At 58.1% G+C, this 23,812-nt stretch overlaps 1 protein-coding gene across 5 annotated transcripts in view; it reads right to left on the bottom strand.

Moving 5' to 3' along the window:
- ADARB1 (adenosine deaminase RNA specific B1) overlaps positions 1–23,812 on the bottom strand; it is a 129,942-nt gene that overhangs the window by 22,033 nt on the left and 84,097 nt on the right. For all 5 annotated transcript variants that reach the window (XM_046002228.1, XM_046002230.1, XM_046002226.1 and 2 more), the window contains 7 exons: positions 22,644–22,718; positions 18,554–19,488; positions 14,903–15,017; positions 12,786–12,954; positions 11,826–11,974; positions 10,515–10,683; positions 1,030–1,211 (listed from right to left, as the gene is read on the bottom strand). In XM_046002228.1, the coding sequence (XP_045858184.1) occupies positions 1,030–1,211; positions 10,515–10,683; positions 11,826–11,974; positions 12,786–12,954; positions 14,903–15,017; positions 18,554–19,488; positions 22,644–22,671 (1,747 nt within the window). In that variant the 5' untranslated portion in view covers positions 22,672–22,718. The remainder of the gene's footprint in view (positions 1–1,029; positions 1,212–10,514; positions 10,684–11,825; positions 11,975–12,785; positions 12,955–14,902; positions 15,018–18,553; positions 19,489–22,643; positions 22,719–23,812) is intronic.

Below are 23,812 nucleotides of genomic sequence, written 5' to 3'. Positions count from 1 at the left end.
GATAAAGGTTGAAGTCAGGAAGCCATAAGATGTGATCGGAAACAACCACTGGTTTTCTCCATTTTGCATAACTGATGTGCTCTAACGGACGTGCCTTCAACTCAAACACCGTGCTGCCCTCCTCCAGCCGCGGGCGGGCTCGTAGCCAGCACCACAAACCAGGAGCATGCACACGACGCCAGAAAACACACGTGTTAGTCTGGGGTTACGGTTTTAGTTCTGAGCTTTAAAAGAGTGAGTAAAATGATATTTTCAAAAGGATAAAAATACCTCGATTGTGTCCCTTACAGAGGCTGAACGGAGAAGTCAGGACCCTCGTACGCGAGAGCTCTACTCCCCTCACCGGCCACCACTGAGCTGCTAAGGGAACACAGCAAACAAGTCAGCGGCCGCGGGTGCTCAGGACCGGCCACCGCCGCACCGCTTAGCCGTCCCGGGGGCGCAGACTCCATCCCCAGCCTCCCTCTGCAGGAGGCAGCTCGGCATCCCTGAGTCTCTCGCTCTGACACGGGACGTGAATACGTACAAGGCAAAGAAAGATGGTGGGTGCCAAGTCCGGGCTGTAATTTATCTACAGAGGCAAGGCTTTCGGTCAATAAAGAGAGGAACGAGGACCCACTTCAGTGGCACAGAGGCCCTGAGACACAGGCTTCCACTCTCTGCTCTGACAGACAAGAGCTTCCCTACGGCGTTTTCACAGGCGAGACCCCGACGCGGCCTGGCCGGGTCATGGGAACACAGAGCCTGAGAGCCCGACGCGGCCTGGTCATGGGACAGAGACACAGCTGCGCGGCCCAGTCATGGTCACGGTCACGGGAACACGGAGCGTGAGTGCCCGACGCGGCCCAGTCACAGTCATGGGAACAAGGAGTGTAAGAGCCCGAAGCAGCCCAGTCACGGTCACAGGACACCAACACAGCCATGCGGCCTAGTCACGGTCACAGTCATGGGAACACGGAACGTGAGTGCCCGACGCGGCCCGGTCACGGACACGGGACACCGACGCAGCCGCGCGGCGCAGACACTTGCCGCTGAGCAGGGGCTTGTTGAGCACGTAGAGCGGGGGCAGGTCCTCTATGCCGCCGAGCCGCTGGTACATGGCCCTGGAGAGGTGGTCACCGTGGTAGAGGCTGCCCAGGATGATACTCGAGAAGTAGATGGGCTCCACGAAGATGCTGAGCAGGGACCCCTGCACGCCCACCACGTTCCACCTGCGGGCAGAGGGGCACACTGTGAGTGGAGGGGCTCCGTGCCGGGGGACGCCACGGCCCTGCGCCTGCGCACAGACGTCCTTCCCGGCGCGCAGACCACACGACTGGAAGAGGCAGCACCCAGAGTGACAGAGCGAACCCTGCTCAGCGCTTCGTCAAGGCTGTGCGACGGCCTCTGGCCACTCTACCTCCCGGACGCATTCCCGAGGCTCAGTGCTGGGAACGGGTCCACGAGCCCCATTTCTTGGGAGAAAGAAAGTTTTTCTTTCTTCCAATAAAAGCAATGGCAAAGGAGATCTTGAAAACCTCAAACAGGCTGCTTCCTGCTCCCTGGTGACAAGGTCTGGCATGTAGGGGGAGGCTAGGCCGAGCTCCCCGCCACCCTGGGTCACGAGTCATGGCGCCATTCCCGTCGCCGGCAACCCAGGCCTTCTGCTCCCGCGCACCGGCCGGCTCACCAGCAGGCCCCTCCTCCTTCCTGAGTCCCACAAACAGCGAGAAGCCCGTGTTCCTGGGGTGGGGGGCTGTCTGGACCGAGGGCAAACAGGAACAGGCGGACACACGGTCAAGAACACAAACGGAGGTGAGACCGATTGGAGGGAAAGACCAGGAATAGGACGCGGGGGTGCCGACCCCAGGGAGGGCTCCCAAGGGCAACCCTGACGCTCAGGCCCAGGAAGGACCTCCGAGGTGGAGGGAGGGGACCAGTCAGACCCCAGAGGGGGCCACAGTGGCAGCGGGCGGAAGACCAGGCCAACGTGAGCAGCCCGAGAGCCGCAGGGAGCCAGGAAGGACTCTGGGCAAGGCAGTAGCGCCATGTGATTTCACGGGAGGATTTCTGGAGATGACTCCCCTCCACATCGCTCTGGGAGGCAGGAGCCACGGGGGGAGGCTGCTGGGGGCCGTCTTGGTGGCAGCACGAGTCAGAACTGAGCAGGGACAGGAAGGGAGGCCCATGGGCTCAGGTTCGGGGGCTGAGGGTCTGGGCAGGCCGTGAGGGTGGGGCTGGGGTGCCGAGCCCCTCTCCGCTCCCTGCGCTGCCCTCACCGCGAGACCACCGTGGCCGCACCGTGCTCGTACTTCGGCCCAAGTCCAGTGGCCCCCTTGGCCCTTGTGGAAAGGGGCAAAGGGCAGTGCCCAGTGGGTCAACGCTGGCAACCGGTGGTGGCGCAGGGCCCTCTGCCCACATGCCTGACCCACCCAGCTCCAGCTCCGCATGGGGGCCACAGCTGCAGCGGCACGGGTGGGCGGCTGGCAGAGCTGGGGACCCTGTCAGAAAGAACCCAGGAGGCGCCGTCTTGCCGTGGCCCCTGCTGGACCACAGATCTCAAGTCATAGGTCCCCACCTGCTTTGCCGCTGTCTCCCACAGAGACCACGGCTCCCACCCTCGGTGGCCCGTACCAGGAGAGCCGCTGTGGGACCCTGTGAACACAGGTCAGGCCAGGCCACTCCTGTGCACAAACCCTCCAACACGCCCCTCTTCGCCCTAGAAATCACCATCATTTCAAAGGCCCCTCCGCCCCATCTGGCCTGGGTGCCCCTCCCCTGCATTCCCCTCCCAGGCGTGGGCCAGCAGGGGTGAGGGGGCTTCTGGCCACTCCTCCCAGGCCCTCCGGCCTGGAGCCCTCCCCAGCAGCCTCGGGGCCACAGCGCCCACACCTCTCGGTCTCTGCAGGAAGTCCCTCTCCGCGGAGGGGGGCTCCCACCCACCACAGGTGCGGACGTCCCCCCCGCCCCGCTCTAGTCCTCAGTATCTGTCTCCATTCCTACTTCCAGCACGCCAGCTCCAGGAGGGACGCACCGGCCTGGGAGACCGCCGGGCGCCAGATTCACTCACGTCCCTAACAAAACCCGCTGAAGGGATGTGTCCCCAGTCCCTCACAGTCCTCCCGCCCCCTGGAAAGGAAGTTCAAACACAGATTTTCCCATCTTCCAAGAAAAATGCTAACAAAACCCACAGGGCACCCCTTCTTATGTAAATCCAAGCCTCTATGGGGGAATTCAGCTTCCCAGGGCAAACCCCGAGGCGTGATCCTGCAGAACCCCACGTTTGTAATTCTGAACACAGGCTGCAGCCACTACGGCTCCGTGGAGGGGACGCGTGAGACGCCAGCACCTCTGCAGACGGGCTCTGCCAACGCGCCTCCCAGAGCATGGGGAGGGCGGGGAGGGCGGAGGCAGCTGGGCTCCCAATGTGGCCAAGCAAACCTCTGCGAAGACGCGGGCCAGGTGTGCCCACCCCTCTACGCCTTGGGGCCGGCTCAACGCCCCCGAGGGCGCTAGGGTCCGCAGCAGAGAGCTGGCCAATACTAGAAGGGCCCGCAGGTGTCCCGGTAAAATGGCCTCTCTCTCCCCACCCCGTCCCCGCCGCACGTGACTTCTCCGAGGCCAGGGCTCAGAGCTCCGCTGCCCTGGGTCCCCTCTCCCTGCCCTACTGCCCTGCTCCCCACCCTGGGCTGCCTGTGAGTCTGCCCACCCAGCAGGGTGGAGGGCACCCGCCTCAGCGAGGAGGTCCCTGCTTCCTCCCCCTTCCCTCCATGCAGCTGAGGGCACAGAGGCTGTGGTCACGGGAACCGAGCCCCCGCTCCTTCTGGACAGGACTCGCTGTGCATCTCCCCTGGCCCCCACCAGACAGACAGACGGACCTGGTGACCCCCAGCTGCAGGGCTGCTCCTGCCTCCCCACGTCCAGCCTGCCCACTGCCCCACTCCTGTGCTCTTCTGTCCCGTCCAACAGGGACGTCTGTGGCATGGGGTGGTGGCCCTCTGTAAGGGACATGGGCAGCCTCACCTTCCAGAGGGGCCACCCGGGACGTTCTCACTCCCTCGGGGCAGGGACAGGACCACAGTCAGCTGGTAACATCCTGGCCGCCGCAGCATTTCTGAATGACCTTCTAGCTGGCCCATGCTGCTCCCTTCAAGCCTACCGGAGTCTATGCTGCTGAGGTGACCCCGAGAGGGTGGGGGCTGGTCCAGGGGACTGGAGGGCTGGGCCACCGGCCCCACCCCCGCACCCCACCCCCACTCCTGAGGAGGGCAGAGGGCTGGAGCTCCCGTCAGGCACCAGTGACCAAGGACTTTTTCTCTGTTGTCTTCCAAAATCATTTCTTTCTTTCTTTCTTTTTTTTCTTAAAGATTTTATTTATTTATTTGACAGAGATTACAGGCAGGCAGAGAGAGGAAGGGAAGCAGGCTCCCTGCTGAGCAGAGGGCCCGATGTGGGGCTCGATCCCAGGACCCTGGGATCAGGACCTGAGCCGAAGGCAGAGGCTTTAACCCACTGAGCCACCCAGGCGCCCTCCAAAATCATTTCTTTACTGTTTCCCTCTTTCGATGTATTGGGATTCGTTCTCTTTGTAACTTAGCAGCTGTGGGGCTTTCTGTGATCTGCTTACGATCATTTTCTAATTTCCACCGTGGTTCCTTCTGGGAGTCACGGAGCTGCGGCTGACGTACATACCGCGCACGGTAAGGCACCCTCGGGGTAAGAGGTGTGTGCTTGCTTGTTTTGAAGCAGGCTCCAAGCCCAGCGCGGGGCTCAAACTCACGACCCTGAGACTGAGACCTGAGCTGAGGTCAAGAGTCAGACCCTTAACCAAGCCTGAGCCACCCAGATGTCCCAAGAGGTGATCTGTGTGTGTGTTCTTGAGACCATCACCCCCAGAGCCCTCTCAGACCTTGTCCTATGCCTGCTCTGCTGCCCCTCCCACCTCCGGCCCCTCCCTGGGTGACCCCGGCCTGCTTTCTGTTGTGGGGGGTTGGTGTGCACTCTCTACGAGGTCTTAAATGGAACCACCCAGAACGCACTCCTGTCTGGCTTCTCTCACTTTGCATCATCGTTCTGAGCATTAGCTGCGGCGCACGGGGCATCACTGTTCACTCTTATTTTCCCCAAGGAGTAGCCCGTGGCACGGACACACCCGCACGCGTTCATCTACCTCCCTAGGGACGGCCGTCCGGGTTGTTCGCACTTCTGACTACAAGGACAGCCGCTAGGCACGCGCATGTGTGACTCTGGACGTGCGCTAGGACATCTCTAACTTTTAAGACACCACTGAACTCTGCACGAGTGGTTGTGCCGTCCGTATGCCCGCCCTCAGTGGCTAAGGGCATGGGTCCCCGGCATCGCTGTCCACACCACATCCACTCAGAGTTCTGGTGGGTGTGTTTTGTGTCTCGCAGGCGTTCCCGGTGAGGATGGGGCTGATGGTCCCCTTGACATCTTCTTTGACGAAGTGTCCATTCAAATATTTTGCCCATTTAAAAATTGCTTTTCTCCCATGTTGAGTTTTGAGGGTCTAAATTTTAATAACGCAAACAGGGCCTTTATCAGATACCTGATTTGTGAATATTTCCTCTCAGTCAGTGACTTTATTTCTCATTCTTTCAATGGTGTGTTTAAAAGAGTCTGGGGCACCTGGGTGGTGCAGTCGTTTAAGGGTCTGCCTTCGGCTCAGGTCGTGATCCCAGTTCCTGGGATAGAGCCCCGTGTCAGGCTCCCTGCTCGGCGGGAAGCCTGCTTCTCCCTCTCCCACTCCCCTTGCTTGTGTTCCCTCTCTTGCTGTCCTTCTCTCTCTGTCAAATAAATAAAATCTTTCTAAAAAAATTAAAAATATAGAAGAGAAATAATTTTAATCTGATGAAGTTGAGTGCTTTTGGTATTTTATGTAAGAAGGCGCCTACCACAATGCATGCCCCTTGCTTTCTTCTACAACTTCTACACATCTCAGTCTGTGGTCCGTCGGGAGTTAACTTTTGTATATGGTGCAGAATATGAAGTTCATTTGTTTGTTTTTACATACGGATGTCCAATTTTCCCAGCACCACTTGTTAAATAAAAAGACTTTTTTCCGCACTGAATTAACATTGCACCTTGGTCAAAGGTCAGTGCGACTAACATGGAACAAGTGGAATTTGAAATTATAACACATAAACCCATTTATATTACTGACATCAACAAATACTTAGGCATAAATCTAACAAAACGCATACAAGATCTATATGAGGAAAACTACCAAACTGATAAAAGAATCAGAGGAGGAAGTGGGAGAGGTGTCCCATGTTCATGGATAGGTATGCCCAGCACAGTCAGGGGTCGGCTCCTCCCAACTTCACACAGATTCAATGAGTCTCCGTCAAAGGATTTTGCAGGTACTGACAAACGGATTCTGAAGTTCAAGTGAAGGCAAAAGACCCAGAAAAACCAAAATGGACGGCGCAGGAGGAGAACAATGCTGAGCCCAAGACTGCGGCTTCACGACCAACTATAAAGCTACAGCAATGGTGATGCTGTGGTTCCTAAGAACTGTATCTGGCCTGACGCATACTTGGTCTCCATTCCTGCTTCCCGGCTCCTGGCTCCGAAAGCCCGTGGGATTTCCCGAGTGAGGAGAGCACTTGGAGGTGTCTTTTGCTAGGTGAATGAGGTAAGTTTTAGAAAGCACTTGAGGACGAGGGTGGAACCTCTAGTCCCATCCCCTGATCTCCAAGGAGCAGACGGGGCTAGAGACTGAGGTAATCACCAATGGCCAATGATTTGGGGCGCCTGGCTGGTTCAGCTGGTAGAGCATGTGCCTCTTGATCTTGGGGTCATGAGTTTGAATCCAACGTTGGATATAAAGATTATTTAAGAAATTAAAAAAATTTTTTTAAATCACCAATGGCCAATGATTTAATGAATTGTGCCTGTGTAACGAAGCTTCCACAAAAACCCCAAAGGAGAGAGCTTAAAGCTTCCGGGCTGGTGGACACGGGGAGGTGAGGAGAGCAAAGCCCCTGGAGAGGGCTCGTAAGCTCCTTCCTGAGGCCTTGTGAGACCCCCTCCCGGTGCCGCACCCTCTACATCTCTTCATCTGGCTGTTCTGAGTTCATCCTTTTCTAATAAGCTGGTGATTAATGAGGAAAACGTTTCTGTGAGATCTGCAAGCTGCTCTAGCAAATTAATTGGACCCAAGGAGGAGGGCTTGAGACCTCCCACTTACAGCTGGCTGGTCAGAAGCACAGGCGAGTCGCAGGACACCCAGCGGGTGCCGAGGATTCTTTGTTAGACATGAGGGACCGACCCCTCCCCCACACAACGGAGCTCAATTCAAAAGCCAGGCGGTACGACAGTGTAGTACGGCAGACAGCAGACAAACGAATCCCGGCCACAGAACGGAGCCCAAAGACAGACCCGCAGAGATGCAGTTAGCGATCCTTGATGAAGACACGGAGGCAACATGAGGAGGCAACCAGAGCGTCTTCAGCAAGTGTGGCCGAACAACCGAGCAGCCACGCGCAAACACGGTCCCCACACAGACCTAACGCCCCTCCCGCTTCACTCACAGCCGGTCACAGACCTAAACGTAGAATGTGAAACTGGAAAACTCCTAGAAAAGAGCTCAGGAGACAATCTGGACGACCCTAGGTCTGGTGATGACTTTTCGAAGCACCAGAAAGGCACAACCCATGAAAGAAACACCGACAGGCCGGACTGCCTTAAAATTCAAGACTTTAGTTAAACACAGTATCCACAGAATGAGAAGACGGACCACCAAAAATTCTGCAAAAGACACGTCTGATAAAGGACTGTTATTTAAAATATACGGAAAAAACTCCTAAAACCCCCAAAAGAAAACAAACTACCCTATTAAAAATGTCTTAACAGAGAGCTCACCGTGTTTGCAGCTCTTGTGAGCTAACGCGAGCGTGAGTGAGTGTGGGTGAGCGTGAGTGAGCAAGGATCTCTGGGAGACCCGGCTCTCAGTTCTTCGGGGCAAATACCCAGAAAGGGAATCGCGGGGTCGCACGGTAATTAAACGTTTAACGTCTTAAGGAGCCAATATTCCTGGATGGATCGATTTAACTTTATGTTAATTCTTTCCATTTCCACCCGGAATTCCACGCAGGACCTAAGCAGGATCTGGCGACATTGGGGCAGACTCTCAAACTCTCTCGGGAGGACAGAGGTGCAAAAAAGCTGGAAAAAACGACAGCACCATCCAGCCCCGCCTCCAGACACACCGAAACGTCAGCAGGGTAAACACCGTGGGACCTGTGCAATCACTGACGATGAGCTAACAGTGACTCGAGGCCGGGAACAGACCCATCTCTGTCAGCGGGCTCCGTACGTAAGAGAAACGCCTTCACAGGTCAACGAGGAAAACGAGGCCAATCATTTAATAAATAGTATCTGGGAAACAGATTTGCTATTAATAACAAAGCGAAATTGTTACTTACAATACAAACATGTTATGGGCCTGAATTTGAAAGTAAAATGACAAAAATCTCAGAAGAAGGTATGGGAGAACATTTTTATGTCCTTAATTTGAGAAGGACTTTCTTAAATAAGATCCTGGAAGTGCAGATCACAGGGTGAGACATTAATGCATCGGGTGGTAACAACAGGGAGCGTTTCCATTCAGTAGGAGCACCGCACGGACCAAGACAAGATGTGGGTTTGGACTGAAGAAGACACAGAACTTTTTTTTCTTTCCCAAAGATTTTATTTATCCATTTTAGAGAGACACAGAGAGAGAGCATGAGAGGGGAGAGGTCAGAGGGAGGAGCAGACTCTCCATGGAGCTGGGAGCCGGATGTAGGACTCGATCCCGGGACTCTGGGATCTGACCTGAGCCGAAGACAGTCGCTTAACCAACTGAGCCCCCCACGTGCCCCGACACGGAACTTCTGAAACCGTCAAGGGCTGCAGTACAAACCACACAAGGAACGTCTGCAGACCAAGAGGGAAAAAGCACAAGATCCCAAAGACAAATGGGCAGAGGGTATCACCAGGCAAGTCTAATGAGAAAGCTGTCGCCCCACGTGCCCAGCAGACACCAGTTTTCGGATGAGGAGGAGACTGGCGTCGCTCATGGATGGTGGAGGTGTGAACCGTGTGAGTGCTCTGGGGTGCGTCTGCTGTCGTCTGCGAAGTTCCCCACGAGTACAGCAGAGATCCTGGATGGCGAAGGTCTAGAATGAGCTACGCTCACGGAAATGCAAGGCTGAACCGTAGAGGAGAGTCAGGGCAGACCCAGGTCTGGTCGGTGAGGGAACGGACAGGGCACGGTCCGTGATGACGACAGGTCTTTGCAGAGCTGAGACGTAATCAGCCCACTACTTACTACGGCTTTGGGGACAGTCCCCGAACCCTGGCTTCAGTGAGACTGTGAGATGCAGAACAGCATTTAAAACCCAATTCCGGGGGCGCCTGGGTGGCTCCATGGGTTAAGCCTCTGCCTTGGGCTCAGGTCATGGTCTCAGGGTCCTGGGATCGAGCCCTCCATCGGGCTCTCTGCTCAGCGGGGAGCCTGCTTCCCCCCCCCTCTCTCTGCCTGCCTCTCTGCCTACTCGTGATCCCTCTGTCAAATAAATAAATAAAATCTTCAAAAAAAAAAACACCCAATTCCATCTCTAAGAATGACAACATATGCATAAATACCCCAGAATGACACGTGTTTTTCAAGGCTGCGCACACACACACGCGCGTGGACGTGAAAGTGAACGGAGGGCGGACACAGAGGGCACGTGATAAGCAAAGGCGTCACGGTGGGCACAGTGGGCACCTGCGCTTGTGGGGGGCAGCGGCCACGTGTGCGGAATCAGGTTCCATGTCCTTGAGGTTCCCTGACAAGGTCCACTGAGGAAAACGAGCCCGAAAGGCTCACAGACCACTGAGAGGGGCGCTGTGTGCACACGCATGTGGGGCTGACCGCTCTGGAAGGGCAGACGAGGACACGCTCGCGGCGGGTGGCACAGTGGGGATGTGAAGACGGACGAGATCTTAGCCTCACGGGCTCTGCACCGTCAACTCTCTGCCATCTACCTACGTTACTTCGTTTTTCTTGCAAGTAGATATTTGTTAAAAAGTAAAAACTAAGTACTGGAACTAACGCCCACATCTGAGGGAAGGATCACCCGGCTGGACACGCCTGCTTCCGAAGAAACATCTGTCACACGAAGGCGAACAGTGTGTCTGCGGCAGCCCAGCCTCGCCCGGAGCCCCCCACCCCCAACCCGGATGCGAGGGACACCTGCACTCCCAGGAACCCGAAGTGGCAGGTCAGCCGCAAGCAGGACCGCCTAGGTGGCACCTGGGAGGAATGAGGACACTGTCCCTTCAGACGGTGGCAGACGGTTGTAAAGTCACCGTCTGTAGCCCCTGGACTCCGCAGAACCCACACGTGTGAACACAGACGCAAAGCAGCGTGAGCGGCCCGGGGCCTCCGGCATGCGGGGCCCAGCTCGATCCCCGCCAGGGAGGGGCCCGGGCCTGCGGGGAGCGCAGCGGCCGGAGCCGGGAGCCTGCGGCCGGGGCCTTACCGCGCCATCTTGTCGCTGCAGGACATGGTGAGCAGTCTCTCGCCCTGCAGCACCCCGTCCCACGTCTGCAGGCTCGCGCTGGAGCGCACGGGAATCGTGCCTTCGCCAGACTCTATCTTCGTCCGCAGCTGTCCTCTGGCCTTGCGGTTTGGGTGTCTGTCCGCTGGTTCTAGGAGAGGGAGGCCGGGTGAGAGTCCTCGCGGGCAGCAGCCCCCGGGACGGCTGACGTCAGCTCGCAGCCCTGTGCACAGCTTCTGTCTCTCCGACATGGGCGAGCAACACGGCGGAGAGAACCGGGCAGGACAGGGCACTATAGACCGAATTCGGGGCACTGGTCTCTCCAGGGGTTAGGGAGAAAGGGCTTCCATTTGAACCAAAATGACTCCTCTCATTAAAGAGGAGCTGGAGCAGAGAGGACAAAAGGCGAACGTGTGCTAACTCAGATGATGGGTATTTGGGCGTTACGTCTCCTCCCTGCGTCTTTAACCTTCAAAAACAAATCCCGAGATGCTGAAACCGACGAGAGGAGGCGGGCACGCACAACCACCTAACGTGGTGTCTCTGGGTTACGTGAACGCGGCGACCAAAATGTTCCCTTACACTGGGGAACATGCAGCAGTTTCCCGTGCTTCCTTTGTAACCGAGAATGACGACCTCAGAGGCTGAACTGGACCTGCTTCCGCTTAGGAGAAGAGACGAACGAGGACACAAGTTGCTCCACAACAGAAGCACGGACCTGGCGCGGCCACGCACCAGGGCCCCCTTGTCGCTCGTGTGTGCCTGCTTCTGACGTGCCTGCCACAGCCCGCAGGTACGCGCGCACCAGACCGCAGCTCCTGCGAAGCCCGGAGGCGGAGAACGGACGCTCAAATTTAAATACGAGTCTGACTCAGCAGCCTCGCTCTAACCCGGTAGTGCACTTAGGGCCCTACTCGGGTTTCCTCGTCCAATTATTCATTGAAAAGAAAAACCTCGGGGCGCCTGGGGGGCTCAGTGGGTTAAGCCTCTGCCTTGGGCTCAGGTCATGAACTCAGGGTCCTGGGATCGAGTCCCACATCAGACTCTCTGCTCAGCAGGGAGCCTGCTTCCTCCTCTCTCTCTGTCTGCCTCTCTGCCTGCTTGTGATCTCTGTCTGTCAGATAAATAAATAAAAATCTTTTAAAAAAATCCTTAAAAAAAAACCAACAAAAAAACCCTCGTGTTTGTATGTATTCCCATCAGATGCACGGTCGAAGCCAGAAGCCACTTTCAAAGCTCTGCTGTGACCCCATACCCGAGCCTCCCAGAGACGCGGCCAGCCGCGCCCCGTACCTTCCAGGATGGGCTCGTGCGGCGAGAAGATCCTGGCGTCGCCGCAGGGCGCCGTGCTGATGTACAGGTGGAACTGCACGCTGTCCCTCAGCTTCAGCCCCCCGCGCTCTGACTTCTGGAAGATGGATCGCTTTTGATCGTCTCTGTTACTAGAAGGAAAAGAGTTGCAACAATGAACTTTAAAGCCGTATACAGCCGAATTTCTGTCTGTCGTAACTTACGACGCCTGTCAGCAGCCACTGCTTTCAACAGGGTACGGGTGCGCTCGAACTGGGACATCTCCGTGTCGCTGAGAACAGCACAGCTAGTGACCGAGTCCGCCCAATAAAGACGCCGTCGGAACGGCATGAGCGTCCCGTCTTCCCATTCAGAACTTCGACACAGACAGACGGTAGGTAAGGAACGGCTCGTAAAGAAAAGCAGCTCAGACGGGACTAAAACAAAGGGCCCTGGGTGCCAGGCGGCTCGGCTCCGCTCAGGCTCCCGCAGCGCCCAGAAGCTCGCCGCCCCGCGCACAGACCTCAGACCGACGGCCGCAGGAGCCACGAGCACACGTGTGCACACGTATGTGTTCGCCCCCTGGACTCGGAAGCCAGAGCATCACAGGACCCAACTTCATCCTTGCCAATAAAGTCACTATTTTAAGAATTTTTCAGAGATTATAGAAACGATGAAGGTTTTGCGATACACTCTGATGGGGGGTGTGGTTTTTAAAAACTGCTTCCTCGGGGCACCTGGGAGGCTCAGTGGGTTAAAGCCTCTGCCTTCGGCTCAGGTCATGATCTCAGGGTCCTGGGATCGAGCCCCACATCGGGCTCTCTGCTCAGCAGGGAGCCTGCTTCCTCCTCTCTCTTGCCTGCCTCTCTGCCTACTGGTGATCTCTCTCTGTCAAATAAATAAATAAAATCTTAAAAAAAAAAACGAAACTGTTTCCTCTCGTCTCGCGCTCCCGGAACTCACCTCACGTAGAGCTCGAGCTGCGTGTACAGGAACCGGAGCAGGGCCCGCCGTGCGATGATCTCCGCGTGGCAGTCGTTCAGCGCGAGGCCGCGGTCGCTCATGTACTCGCCGTTGATGCACTTCGTCCCCGTGGAGACACTGATCACCTTGGCGTCTTTCACTTCTGTGCCTGGAGAATGAGCAGGAGAGGACGCCTCGTGCCTCGCCCCCTCCCGGCTCTGCACGCTCCCGCCGCCTGCGCTCCCAGGGGAGAGGCCCCTGTCCCCCACGGGTACCTGCGCAAACTCAGGCTCTGGAAACAGCCCCACGCCCCCCGCCCCCAGGAAGCGCGACGCTTCTGGACGCAAACCTCCCTCGCCCGTTAGTCTACAGGCTCTAACCCCAAGGAAGGGGTTTCCTCCGGGGCAGCCTGGTCTTCTCCTGAACGGTCCCCGCTGGCTCCCGGGAGGCAGCCCCAGGTACGCGCCGACTAACTGGTCCACCAAAGCGTTGTGAAGCGATGGGGAAGGGCATGCGGCCGCCAGAGGGACAAGAGGGAAAGAGAGGACATGGCCCGCGGGGTGTCGGGAATGGCCCTGGGAGCGCGGCCACTGATGGGACGTCTGCTGACAGACCATGCGCTTCAGACACAGGGAAGACATGGACACGGCCCCGCGGTAACCTCCCTCACCGCCCGTGACGCGCACGGCACGCCCCGAGCAGCAGGTGCAGCGCCGGCTGCAGGGCAGAGTCTCGGCCTCATGCCCACACGCGCCCTCAGGGGCACGCGGCCCGTCTCCGTTGAGCAGATAAGGACCCGCAGGGCCAAACGGCCTGCCCGAAGTCGCTCAACCAGCAGGAGCCCAGCCTGAACCCGCCATCCGACGCCAGGCCACAGGCCGCGGGCTGCGTGGCACTACCTGCAGGGAACACGGTGGCCCTGAGTGAGAGCTCCCCGGGGAGACGCACACGAGGGCACCCCGGCCCGGGAGCCAGTCCGCCCCCTCCGGGCCGGCGAGAAGAGCTGCCCGGGAGGACCCAGCAGCCGCTCACTCCTGCCGCCGGCCGGGGCACAGAGCCTCGCCCAGTGAAGACGGCGTCCCAGGAGCCGAAGCATCCGGCTTTCGTCACGCGACAGACAGCAGTGCAGGGAGGGGCGGAGAGCTCGGGCGTCGAACCGCAGCGTTACACGGAAACCCCAGGGAGCGTCCAGAGCACGTGCTCCGACCGCAGACACCCCCTCGGCTGCACCAAAGTGAAGACGTCGTGCAGGAAAAGCTGTCATTAAAACAGCACTCAGGGGCCCTCGGCCATCAGGGACTGGCCAACACTGGGACCACAGACTCACGTCCGGCCCGCGAAGGGAGAGAGAGCTACCTTGGAAAAAAGGACGGTGCGTTCGCCCACGCGGAGGACAGGGGTTTTCTCCCTGACCAGCAGGTGTACACAGACAAAGCGTTCCCAGCTTGCTGGCTTGCTCACTCTCTGGCCCTGGGGGCTTTTTGCACACGGCCCTCCAGGCTCAGCCAGCCAGCGGGGGGCTGAGCGGATGCCCCAGGGCAGAGGGCCCCACAGGAGCAGAGATCCCCGCGGGGGCCACCACTGTGGTCTCCCGTCCCTGGGAGCAGTCCCCGGGCAGACAGGGCTCAGCGTCCTCACCCCTGGGGTGCAGGAAAGGACTCAGGGGTGCCCTGCGCTGGTGGGAACGTCTGGGTAAGTTCAACGGGGCTCCTCCTGCCGTCCCGAAGTGTGCTTTTTACCTGTGTACTTCCTGTTCTCGCTAGAGCTGCCTGTCCCCACCGAAACTAGCTATCAGGGTCACTCCTGGTTGGCAGAATGAAGCGGGAAGGGGGAGATGCCATTTTGCTGGACTTTTCCAGAGTCGATCGAAACCGCTCGCCTGGGATTATGGAATCAGACGCTAACACAGCAGGCCTTCTCCAAATAAGAAGACGCAGGTTAGGAACACGTAGGGGAAAGTTTTGAAAGTGCGGCTCCCGCGTCTGCAGGTGGCAGGGATTCTGAGGAACTAGGAAAACAGCCCATTAGTGGCACAGAGACGTCGGCGCAGCCCGAGAGCACGTCCTCTCTCTGCTCGCCGGGAAGCAAGGCAAGGGGAGCACAGCCCACCGTTTTACCTGTTGTCATGACGACGCCGGCTAGAACTTTCCTGCGAGCGTGAGGAGAGGAGAAGTTGTCTGTCAGGTCGCCGAACTTATCCAGCACCAGGCGGGCCACGGCGTCGGCTAACACCTGAGGACCACAGCAGGGAGTCAGGGGTGCAGACTGGCCCCTGCCCCGTGCACACCGATAAGGCTGTCCCTTCGGAGTGGCCTTACAGACGGCTTCTCTTCTGGAAAACCACACGGGCAATCTGGCGAACAGGCACGTGTCTGTGTGTGTGCGTGCGTGCTTTTCTCTCCCTCCAAAACACTCCTGGAAACAGAGGCCCCAGGAGCACTGGAGGCTCTGGGTGGAAATCTTCAAGAGTCTCACGGACAGGGACAGTCCAGACCCCGTGCCATCCCTCTGGTCCTCCCCCCGGATGAGGAAGCTGAGACAGGCCCCAGCCAGAGTGGCCGCCCCAGGCCACCGCCTCACTCCCCTCCACGGCTCTGCGCCGAGCTCTCCCAGCCTCCAAGGCCACACTCCCTGGAGTGACAGGGCCTTTGGAGGAAGTGAAAGTGCTCCTTTTCCTGAGTGCAGGAGGGGTGGCCGTCCACTCGGGGGCTGGCCGGGCCGGGGAACACTCCCCAAAGTGTGACCCACAACATCAGGGCAAGAGAAGGGGCGCGTGATGAACGCCCAGGAGAAGAGGCACACGGCTGCGCCCAGCCTCCCCCCGGGGCACCTGACGTATGGCCCGGGAGCAGCGCCGACGAGAGCCCGCGAGGCCCCGCCACAGACCCAGTCCCCTGCGGACAGCACTGAGGCCACGCTCCCTGGGGATGGGGTGACGGGTGGCTGGTCCACCGCCAGACCAGTCGGCCTGCCCCGGAGGCAGCGCTTCCCAGGAGTAAACACGGCCGTGGTCTTATCCTCACAGTTTACAATGTATCTTGCGTACAAGTGTTGCTGGGAAATGAAGCCTGACGGGACGTGCGTGTGGGCGTGTGTCCTCCCAATCTCACACTTATCGTGGGTGTCAAACAGCTACGTCTAGTGTCCCCAGCTTGGCTGTAATAAAACACTCCCCAAACGGATGGAAACGTCCATCCTCCTAAATGATGACTTACTCTGAAAAAAAAAAAAAAAAAAAAAAAAAAAACAAAAGTCACCAGGATTTCTTCCTCCTGCCGTTGCCCCAGTAAGTACCAAAGAGCCCCCAGAAGACTGCGCTCAAGGCGGGGGCGGGGAGCATGGACAGAAAACGGGGGGCAGCAAGCCCCCCCGCACCCCGGGCAGAGGCCTCAGTGCCACACGCGTGGGGGCAGACGACGCGGTGGGAGGGGATCAAAGGTGAAGGACTGCGCGTTCCAATTTGCGTAAGAGAAGAAGTCTTGAGAGGCTACGAATAAGCCAGAGCAAAGAAAAGCTTCCGTTTGGTGGAAGGTCCGGCCGACCTCCAAACCGCAGAGACACTCCTCAGAGACACTCAGAGGAGGTCCGGCCCTTGTGCGGACACGTCCTGTCAGCGCCGGCACTGTCCCTCCAGCCCCTCGGAGACTGCAGGTAAGAAAGCGAGTCTCCGTACGTGCTGGGGGCGACGTAACCGGGAGAGTCACGCCCGCGCCCCCCGGCCCCACGCGTCCCTGCAACAGCCCCCGGTGCTGAGAGGCCCCGGCTCACAGCTGGGCTGGGGCTGACGCCCTGCTTCTGCCGCTCACGGAACCCACTAGAGGCCAAGGGCTCTGCACGCCTCCATGGCCCATGACGTCTGGGTTTCAACCCTGGAATGCCACTGTGGGCACGAAGAAGGCAACAAGTCCCACGACCAGGGACTCAAGGGCCACTCCAGGCAGGTGGATGCGCCGCGCTCCAGAAGGCGGGCCTGGAGACTTCCAGTGAAGACAGTGGAGCCCAGAAATCAAGCTGCGGGGGCTGATTCTGCGGGGGCCGCCCCAGGGCCTCCAAGGAAAGTGTGGCCACCTCCTGAGCTCCCGTGGGGGCTCCAGAGATACCACGGTGGGGGGCACAGTGAGCAGACATGGGGACAGACGGCTCCGCGGCCACAGAGGTTCAGAAACGAGCACTGGGCGCCCGCAGAACCCAGGCAAGCAGTTGGGGGCAGGGCTGACATGACCCCTGCCTGCCTCCCCCCTCCCTTAGGTGGGATTCCCAGATGCCCCTCCTGGTGAGGCCCCACGCGGCCCCCAGCGGAGCTCTGGTCTCTGCTCCCGCAGAAGTCCAGGCCCAGGCTAGGACCCCCTCTGCCTCCCCGCCACGCTGGGACCCCTCTACCCTGCAAAACCCAGGCACCAGGGATTCCCAGCGTTCGACAGGTTCCAGTCGTCTCACACGCGACTCTGCTGACGTTAAGGGAAGTCAGGCAGCAGACAGCGTCGAGAGCTCAAGCTGGAAAACGCGCAGCAAACAGCAGACCTGAAAACGGGATCTCCAGGGAACTGGTGCCACCGGCGTGTGGGATGTAGTGGACCGACGTCCCTCTGACAGACGGTCGTAACACGTTAATGCGGGACGGGCTGCCAGGTTCATTAACTGCCCGCAGAACACTCTGAACACGCTACTTTTTACGTGATGCTGTATTTGGCTCAGCTTTAGGCAAAATCAAGTTTCTCCTTCTAAACCCCAGCAGTACTGGGCACCTCAGGCAACGGCATGGAGAAGTTACTCTTATTGTGTTCAAGGGCACCAGAGAAGCTGCGACCTTCCGATTCTTCTATGAGAAATACAAGCGGTCCATCTACCGATCTGAGTCCCTTCACTCTCTCATCAAACCAGTACACGATTTATCTTCGACATCGGTACTATTTCAACAAAAAGGAACAGAGAAGGGTCATCGATTTTCTCTCTAAAAGAAAAATTTTTACCCTTAGCCAGAAAACTGGATTTCCAAGAAGAGAAGCGACACAGAAAGGGTTCTCGGGTCTAGAGATGCCAGCTGCCTGCTATCCCCCCTTCGTGCTTCCCCTTTTGTGTGCAAGCCACGAGCCCACCTGAAATCCTGTCTTCATCCTGGTCTTACGGGGGGGCATCCAAGTCCGAACGAGAGTGGACGCCTACCTCCGGCCAAGCAGCAGGGAGGCCCACATGGACCGCACCTAGGACATTCCAGGTACGGATTCCCAGGCACCGTGAGGGCCACTGGAGGGTCCCCTTCCATCCCTCGCCCCTCCAAGAGGCTCACGCCTATCGTGGGACACCCTCGGCCCGGCTGGCCCCTCAGCCGTCAGCCCTGCTGGAGCTGGGAGACACCCACTCTGACCCATGCTAGGGTTTCAGCTGCTGGCCAGCCGGCCTCTCTTCTGTGCTCGGGATTCCCCGGGCAGACTTCTCGGGAAACCGCTGAGCTGCTCCTGTCACAGGCTGCTACGGGACGTGGGTCCCCGCAGGGGAGGCCTATGGGGGAAAGGAGCCACGGGCTGCCATGGGGCGCGGGGCAGGGCTCGGCCTGGAGGCCGCTGACAGCGCTGCTCCGGGGGATGTGGCTGCACGTCACAGCCCTGGGGAGGCCGCCCAGCACCAGCCGCCCGGACAGGCAGGATGCCCAGAGCCAGACTTACCAGTGACGGTCCGATGGGACATCAACAGGGACCAGGAGAAGGAGCCCTGTCTGAAAGCACTGTCAAGACACGGCCACCGTTTCCGGCGGCGGCACGTTTCCTCACCTGCGGCAAGTGCAACTGTAGGCCCTCGCTGGGGATGGGCTGGCGAGACGGCGTTTGATCCAAGTGCAAGTTAAAAATGGTCGCCAGGGCGGACTGCGCGGCCCGGGCCTTGGCGAGCTTCTTGTTCCTGCCCGAGCCCTCGAAGAACTGGCCGTCCACCACCACGGACATGACGAAGCTCTTGGCATGGCTCTCCCCGCTCTCCGACAGGAAGTCGTACTTCAGCCCAGGCCGCAGCTCGTTCAGGATCATCACGGGGTTCTTGCCGCTCGGCGGCGGGAACGGTAGGGGGCCGGGCAGGGGGGCCTGCGCGAGGCTCGCGGGCGCGGGGGACGCCGCCAAGCTTAGGTCCCCGCTGGAGCTGAAGGAGTCGTCCCCATTGGAGCCCAGGTAGAAGGGCACCTCCGACCGGTCAGGGGTCTCGAAGCCGTTGAAGAGCGTGTCGGGGAAGTCGGCCTGGTCGGACGTGAAGTCCGTGTTGGCGGACAGGGTCCTCCCCATGGCCAGGTGCGCCTCGGAGGCGTTGGGGAACTGCACGAAAGACCGCAGGGCCTTCTCGGCAGCGTGCAGCTTGGCCTTCTTCTTGGTGGGGCCGGAGCCCTCGAACACCTGCCCGTTCACTTCCACGGACATGACGAACAAGGGCGCGTGCACGGGGCCCGTCTGCGAGAGCAGCGCGTACTGCAGGCCGGGCTTGATCTCGTTCAGCTGCATCAGGGCGTTTTTCGGCAGCGCGGGCCCCGGCGGCCGCCTCCTCTTCTTCAGGCGGAACTTGGCGTGGCCGTTGCTGCCCTCCTCCAGGGGCCGCTTCCGGCTGGTGCCACCGCTGCCCCCGTTGGAGAGCGGGGCGCCCTCGCCGGGCCCGGGCGCGCTGCCGTCCTTGGGGGGCACGCTGTCCAGACCGCAGCTTTCCTTAACATCTGTGCTGCTCGAACCTGCGGTGCCCAGAAAGAGTAACTTACAACGCCTTCGTTGTAGGATCTTGTAAATGCAAAATTTATAGATTCCTTCGTCTCTCTTTGTAACTGGGTAAGTGATGTGTGCTTATCCCTCCGTTCCCCGCGGGGCGTGCGGACACAGCCCGTGTCACCCCGGACCACCGCCCCGCCACCACCGCTAGTCAGAACCACCAGCTGTTCTGCATTAAAAGGGGAATCTGCGAAACAACTTTCTCCTACGAGAATATTCTGAGGCGTCTAGAGACGCGCTGTTCAAGCTTATCAAACTGCGGGATGGCAACTGAGTCCTGAAACCTCCCGTCCACGCACACACACCCCCTCCTCCGCGATGTCCCTGCTCTCGGGCTCTCGGGCTCTGGACAGCAGCGCTTCCCATGAGAGGGGACAGGACTCCAAGCAGGCATTCCGAGCACATTAGCGTTTAGGCTCTGAATATTCATATGCCTTGATTTAGTCCTGAATCGGTCTCAGGGGACGCCTCGTGAGTCCTGGGAAGCGCTCTGGCTGGTGGGGGTCCCTGCGGGGGCGGCTGCACTTCCCGTACGCACTCCCACTCTTTCCACGCTGCGTGGGGACTGTTCCCCTGTGAACCCTTACTACATTCCACGACAGGGAAAAAGTACGTAAAAAAGGACGTAAGGCTGAAGCTGCAAACAGCCTTCAACTTCCTAACATTCTAAGTAAAGCCAGTGATTTTGTCTTTTCTTTTTTTAACAAGTATTTGATGGATTTACAGAATAATTTGGTTATTCTACCTTTTAAAGGTAGTTTCTGTTTACAATTAATAAGGATGATTTTAAAACTCTTAAAGTTCATGGCAAAATAAATATAATTTTAATTTCAAAAAGGGGAATAGGAAAGTATTCGCTCTTCTCTGTAAGTTTAACAGGACTTCAAAAAAAAAAAAAAAACCCAGAGAAAAATCCCATATTTTCCAGATTCATGTTCATAGGCTGCCTGCCGGGAGGCTAAACGGGACAGACAGTCTGAGCTGCTGGCCACCAATCCCCAAAGTCCAAGTTCTTGAGCTTCCAGAGCTGAGATGCAAAGACTAATGCCTTGGAAAGAGCTGAGTCGAGAGGAGGGCAGCGGAGACGGCTCTCTGACAACGGCAAGTACTCCCCAGGGCTCCCAACACACACACCACTTCACCCAGTTAACAAAGCTGACGGACCGGACACTAAATTTTCATTTATAACATCCTCCAGCAAAAGCTCGATAGGTTACTCCTTTCGGTGCTCAAAGGAAACAAAGGTTAAAAAGGGCAGAGTGAGACAAAATGTAGAAAATTTAGATCCACGAGTGAGCAAGAGAGACACGCGCCACCCGACCGCGCACAGCTGGGCTGGTGCAGAGAAGCTCCCAGCACGAGGGTCGGCCGCCGCGCGGGCACGCGGGCACGCAATCACACACGGCCGCGACACCGAGGCCGGCCGTGCACGCATGAAAACCACCAGTTCTGGGGCGACACACAAACTTGAGACTGTCAGGAGGAGGCGTGTCCTGGGACACAGATCACACAGATGCCGGCTGTGATCTGCTTCGGGCGCTCAGACGCGGCCCCGCGTCTGTCGGACCGGAAGTGCCACTACGTAAAGGAAAACAACATTAGAGGGAGAGGAGGAGGTCCCCAGAGTCCCAGCTCGTACACATGTAGCTGCCGCTTTATTTCTCAGACGTGAACACACCGTGGTAAGCTCTTCAGCTGCCTCTGAAACAACAGAAGACCTAGGACTGCTCGGGAACCTCCTGCTCGGGAACCCGCCTCCGTGCCGCCGGCACAACCACTCAGAAAACCCCTTAAGCTTGGCGAGTTACCACGGGGCTGTTTCCACCCAAACCCACGGCTGCCGCTGTGGCTGACAGTCCACGGGCCCGAGAAAGGAGGCCTGGGGGACAGGTGCTCACATGTCCCCATGTGGGGGAGCGCACGGGCAACAGTGGCCACGGCGAGCGGAACTGACCTCCCAAGGAGGCTCTGCTGGGGACAGCAGCCTGTAGGAAGCAGGAGAGGCAGAAAAGCAACTGCTGAAAAGCAACTGCTCCCACTTTCTCACGCCCCCGACCACCAAAGGGAGCACTTCCCGCGCGGCTCGTGCAACAAAGGCCCGGCCCGTGGCACATTCCCCACCGCAGAGCCCATGGAGCAGCCGGTGGGGCGGCAGGCCCAAGGGTAGGGCCTCGGCGGGCCAGTTTTGGGTGAAGTCACAGGGAGATGGACTGGACTCCGCTCTAGTCACGGGTAACCACTCCCAGTAAAAGGTCACTCATCATTTCCACCTGCACGGTCTTCTCTGGGAACCACCAAACACAGACAAGTGAGAATGTGCCCACGTACGTATATCAGAAAAAAATATTGTGTACATGTATCGCAGAATGTGCTTTGCTGAAATTTCCCCACTAAAAGCTCCCACCGCTGCGGGAGCCTTCAACCCTCACTCAAATGCAAGGCTCTCTGGGACTGAAGATAAAACGGAGCACAGGTGTTCAGGGAACTTCTCACAGAGGACGCCGCTGCGGGAGGGAGGCTGTGCGCCCCTGAGCTCGCCAGCCTGCACCCCAGAGAGGACAGTGTGGGACACGGAACAGGCCCAACAGTGAGCTCTGGTCCACAGCGCCCAAAGGCTCGTGGAAGTCTGGAACCGAGATCAGCAGCCTCATGAGAGCCCCTTCCCTCCAAGCACGAGGAGAATCCATCGTATTTACAGGGGAAAATCTGGGTAGTGTCATCCTAGATGAGCAAGTATTTACATTAATCTCAAAGGGTATTTTGGACTGGAACAGATGAAAATCCGGCCACCTGTGGGAGACCAGGCTGTGACGTCTGATGAAGCCGGGCAGCTCCGTGGCCAGCGCATCTGGAGGCCTGTATTTGCCGACAGGGACACACACGGCGGCCCAGAGTGACAGACGGTCCCACACACGGCCGTAGGGAAATGCCCACACCAGGTACCAACACCTACTGTAGAGAATTCATCAGAGACTCCCAACAGGCCAGCGTCGATGGTGTAGGAAAGGCTGCAGGAAAGAATCACTTTTCCCAAGTTAGTCCCGTTAGAAAGACTGACAAGAACACTAGGGTTTGAACGGAGAGCGAGCTACTTGGTGCCACATGAGAGGCTGGGTCTTACTCGTGTTCTCTTCATCTTCTGTGTCCATGGCAAGGGGCTTCTGAGGGCTTCTTGACTGGCGGAGATGGTTTCTGTCTGAAAGACAGCAAGGGAATAATGTTCAGTGCGCCCGCCACGTGAGCAGATGGGGTCAGCCTGCTCCGTGGGAACAAGTACGACGTTACTACGAGCCAAAGAAGAAAGTAACGAACAAGGATGGTTGGGTCTGCTGCCCGGATGGGACATCTGCATGGTCAAGGACACAGAATGACCGCCGCCCAGGGCTGTGCCGTCAGGAGGTGCTGGCAGGAAGGGGCCACCGCACGACTCCAGGGCCACTCCGAGGAGGGCGGTCCTGCAGCAGGGGCTGGGTCCCGGAGGACAGCGAGGACAAGGATGTGTCGGAGGGAGCTCTCCCACAGCACGAACAAAGCCGTGCCAGGTACACGCCTGTCCCCCCGCCATTTGCTCGCTGCTTGCGGGACTCTGGCCCTGGGCATAAACTACAGTCGCAAGCAGGAGCTCCTGGGGCTGCACTGGGCGGCTCTTCTTCACCCCAGGGGGGTCTCGGGGGGATGCGGCTGAAGAGCACAGGCCTATTCCAACAGGATCTAACCCCTGAGCAACCCATAACTTCTCATCCTGTGGGCGGGGAGACCACAGGAAGTCCTCCAAGAACAATGACTCCAAGGATCTAACTCTTAACAATGTAACAGTCTCCTCTTCCCAGACGCTGTGCTAAGGCATCATCTGTAACAAAGGACCCATCACACTGCGAGCCAGGAGGAGAGCATTGCACGTGTTAGAGCTACATTTGCTTTGTATACAAGCAAAATTTATCTCGTAAGTCACTGAGAGGCAATTCCGTTCCTTTAGGAAAATGGTGACTAAAATGCGCCCAATCGTGCATATGTTATAAATCTCTCGTCTATCTAAAATGCATGTAGTCTTCACGACAATCATTTGTTAACGATGTTGAATCTCAATGTGTACGCGTCAAATTTGTGGCTAAACGTTAAATAAGTTTCTATTTAGAATCCTTCATTCAAGGGGCCCCTGAGGGGCTCAGGTGGTTAAGCATCTGGCTCCCGGTTTCAGCTCAAGTTGTGATCTCAAGGTCGTGAGATCCAGCCCCATGTCGGGCCCCATGCTCAGTGGGGGATCTGCTTGGGATTCATCCCCCCATCCCT

This window comes from Meles meles, chromosome 4 (genome assembly GCF_922984935.1).
Source record: "Meles meles chromosome 4, mMelMel3.1 paternal haplotype, whole genome shotgun sequence".
Lineage (NCBI taxonomy): Eukaryota > Metazoa > Chordata > Mammalia > Carnivora > Mustelidae > Meles > Meles meles.
Note: the sequence above shows the minus strand (reverse complement) of the source record. Positions and strands in the feature narration are given on the sequence as shown.